General features: G+C 44.1%; 1 protein-coding gene across 1 annotated transcript; it reads right to left on the reverse strand.

Moving 5' to 3' along the window:
- Positions 1–1,711: 1,711 nt before the first annotated feature.
- LOC311315407 (ras-related protein Rab-17-like) lies at positions 1,712–3,638 on the reverse strand (the record flags this gene model as incomplete). The annotated part of the gene is made up of 5 exons (XM_084446076.1): positions 1,712–1,758; positions 2,209–2,401; positions 2,586–2,711; positions 3,080–3,231; positions 3,458–3,638. 5 exons carry the CDS (start codon positions 3,636–3,638, stop codon positions 1,712–1,714), a joined length of 699 nt encoding a protein of 232 aa, XP_084302202.1.
- Between the last annotated feature and the right edge of the window lie 467 nt (positions 3,639–4,105).

Here is a 4,105-nt window from a genome sequence, read left to right on the forward strand (position 1 = left end):
CACTCTGAGGGCTGAATTAGAGGGCTGTTAACACCAACAACAACACCAACAACAACAACAACAACACATTTCACGAGCACATCGTCTCATCTTAATATTTACTTGGTTGTAGGAACAACCTATCAAATTGACCGTTGTGGATACATCTTTGTCATGATTCGAGACAATTGTTTTTATAGTTATGTGTTTTGTTGTATATACTTAAAACAGTATGTTGATTAAGCTGTATATACACAACACACACTAACAACTAACTACACAAATAATTGTCTCGAACAGAAGTAACAGAGTAAACTATGAATTTGAATGAGGCTTTTCCACACTTCAGAAAAAAAGTGATGGTGGTACATTCATCAAGAGAGCAAATGTGAATCAAAAGGTGCCGTACAAAGTCTGGAGTCCTGCAGAACCTAAAAACCTCAATGCCTTAATGTATCCAGGTTGACCCTCACTGTTGGACCCAACATGTCCTGTCCGCTCCATGGACAACAGGAGTAGGTGTCCTCTGTCCCTCATTCTGCTCAACCAAACACATTCATTTTGAGTATTATCAGTGTGTGTGAGAGTGTGAATTGACCTTGCAAAAAATGACCGTATATCTAATAATCTTCCCATCTCCAAAATCTACAACGCCTACAACTACAACGTTTATAAGTATTGAAGTGGTACAGTAAGTGTACACCAATGGGAATATCCAACATGTTTCTTAAACAGTACCAATATTTTAGTATAAGCAAAGACACTGAAGTGGGCAGAACTTCACCAATTTCAGTAAACCTCTGTTAATTCTTGCCTTAGGCTACAGTGATTCTGTTAAACAGTCTGAGGGTCATAAAAGGTCAGAGAAGGTTCTCGGACTGACTCAGTCAGCAGTAAGCCGTCAACAACAGCTGTAAAGTTGCTTAATCGGACATGGGAATGTCCAGTCCCCTATCAGGTCTAATCTTGAGCTGGCACCATATTCATTGCCAGATCACTGCAGCATAATATGATTAATGTCACTAGGCCTAACTTTCCCAAGATGGGAGCAACCTAGAATGGCCAATCACAAGTTGTAACTGATAAAACTGACCAATGAGAAATGCAGGCCTGCTGGCCGAACCTATTGTGACTGATGGAATGTGATGTCCCGCGTCTTATAAAGTGGAGAAACTGATGTGAATTGTAGCTTTTTGCTTTTAGCTTTTGCTGTTGCTAGCTGTTGCTAGCTGCTGTCTTGTGTTAAGAAGCAATAAACCTGGATCAATGTTCTCTCGTCTGACATCCTCTTTATTTAAGGACCATAAATTAATGCAAGATAAACTCTCTTTTGAATAATTATTAATCAGTAATATGTTTAAGCAAAGTTTCTAACATCAACACTTCACATTTTAGTCATTTAAGGGGCTAACTTTTGCACACCCGTAAATCGACGGGCGCGTTGGAGTAGGTTTAAGGCCAACAGTAATATAAGTAAAAGCTCCAGCACACTTTCTTCTTCACTTGCAGTCAAACTATTTAATGTGACAGCGTTTTGGTGCACAGATCTTCATGGGGGGAACTAAACTTCAAAACTCTTTCAAAAGTTCACTTGAAAAAGGTCGGTGTAGACTACCGAAACGTCCCAGTTTGACTGCAGGTGAAGAGGACAGTGTGCAGGAGCTTTGTGTTTGATCACACTGTAATCATTCAGACGCTGTTATCCAAATCCACTTACAATATGTACATTTGTCTAGAGAAGGAGAACCGTCTGCACCTCCCAGTCATCCTCAGTAAAACCTTCAATGAAAGGAGAAGTGACTCCAGACAGCCTGAGAGATTCCTGTTCCTGTTTGCTGTCCTCTAGAGGTGAGCATAGAGAACTGCAGTTTTAAAGCTTTTCTGTTACTCTCACTTAGTGCAATTGAGAACATGGTAAATGGTTAAACATTTATATAAAATTTACTTATATAGCACTTTTATCCAAAGCGCTTTACAATGCAGGCCTCTCATTCACCCATTCACACACCAATGGCAGCAGCTGCCGTGCAAGATGCTAGCCTGCTCATCGGGAGCAACTTAAGGTTCAGTGTCTTTGCCCAAGGACACTTCGACATGTCGTCAGGAGGAGCTGGGATTCGAACCGCCGACCCCACACTCATTGGACAACCTGCTCTACCCCCTGAGCTACAGCCGCCCCAGTACATATGTGTAACCGATCTCAAGAGGTCTGTATACTGTGTTGTGTACATGACAGCATGTCCTGCCTGTAACAGTCTTTTGAAAGCTCATACAGACTGGAGCCACTGATGGGCACCGTGCTGAAATACTCAGCCCTCTGGAGCTCACCTATGGCCCGCAACAGCTCACTGACTTGCTTCCCTGACTTGGCCGAGGTCTCCATGAAAAGCAGGTTTCTGTCCATTGCTAGACGGTGTGCCTCCTGTTAAACCAAGCAAAACATGTGAAGGTAACGTTGGTCAATTTACAGAACATAATTCATCTCTGTCTGGGTACCTGTGTTTCCGATTGTGTGTGCATTTAAGTGGCTGAATGTGTTTAGTTTGTGACGATCTTGAGTGAGTGCATGGAAGTGAGGTCATACTGTATTTACTGTACTTCATTACCTGTACTGAGACCTGGCGAAGATCAGACAGATCTCCCTTGTTTCCCACTAGTCCCAGGACTGTGGAGCCGGGGATATAGTGCTTCTCCAACTCTCTGAGCCACATCTGAGCCCTGACGAACGTATCCTAAGACACACACACACACACACACACACACACACACACAGAAGCATATTATTTTTGTATATATCCATGAGATCTGAAATGTTTGTGTGTGTGCATGTGAGAGAGAGAGAGAGAGAGAGAGAGAGAGGGAGAGAGAGGGAGAGATAGAGAGAGAGAGAGAGAGAAAGAGAGAGAGAGGGAGAGAGAGAGACAGAGGGAGAGAGAGAGACAGAGAGAGGGAGAGAGAGAGAGAGGGAGAGAGAGACAGAGGGAGAGAGAGAGACAGAGAGAGAGAGGGAGAGAGAGACAGAGAGAGAGAGACAGAGAGAGAGGGAGAGAGAGAGACTATGTCTATGTGCATGTACTGTGCAGGTGTGTGCACTAGCTACCCTCTTGCTGATATCGTACACCAACAGCGCTGCGTGGGCTCCTCTGTAGTACAGGGGGGTGACGCTGTGGTACCTCTCCTCCCCCGCCGTGTCCCACATCTCAAAGTTCAGCGTGACATCACTCAGGTACACCACCTGGGTCAGATACGCACCTGTGGGTGGGTGGAGATGAAACAGTATCCTGTCACCAGACTGGAGGACCAGTGAGACACACACACACACACACACACACACACACACACACACACACACACACAACAACACACACACACACACACACACACACACACACACAGTAGTGCCATCCTTTACATCAAAGTATATGCTAAGCATACTTTATGTCTTAGTGTATTGACTCACGGTTGTATGCGTACTTACAGCCTACTGTGGTTGACGTGTTCTTGAACTCATCCTTGCAGAACCTCAGAGCCAGACTAGACTTCCCCACCCCAGAGCTTCCCAGAAGCACCATCTTGACCCGGAGGCTCCGGGGGATTCTTGCTGCAGTGTCTTCAGAGCGTTGGGCTCCACCTGAGGCCTTTGGGATCCTCTCTCCCATCACAACAATTAAAAAGATAGACGACCCACACAGGTAGAGAACAAACTGAATTCTACAATATGAAGCTGTGTTGTTTGAGTCACTTCAGCACAGTAGAAAGCAATCAAACAGTGATGTTGATAACCAGGACAGAACTCCAAGAATGATGGTTGCTTTTGTCCCACTTTTGTAGTCAGAGGAAAAGATCCAAGCAAAGTCCAACGCTGCAGGGTAAATGGCCAAGCCATAAACACTTTAAGCCAATTAGAATCTAGTTATCACATGTAGCTTACTGTACACCTTCTGTAACTGTCTGTAGCAACCCTGAATCAACTGACGGTACAGACCATAGCTCAAGTATAAAAACAAATCCAAGAAAAAGAAGAAGTGGACTACTCAATGTAAAACAGAGAGCAAAGGGAGTAGGGAAGTTCCATTCAAATTAAATGAGTTGTTTTACTTTCTGTACAGCTTTGGTAACCGAATCT

This window comes from Borostomias antarcticus (genome assembly GCF_949987555.1).
Source record: "Borostomias antarcticus genome assembly, chromosome: 11".
NCBI classification, from domain to species: domain Eukaryota; kingdom Metazoa; phylum Chordata; class Actinopteri; order Stomiiformes; family Stomiidae; genus Borostomias; species Borostomias antarcticus.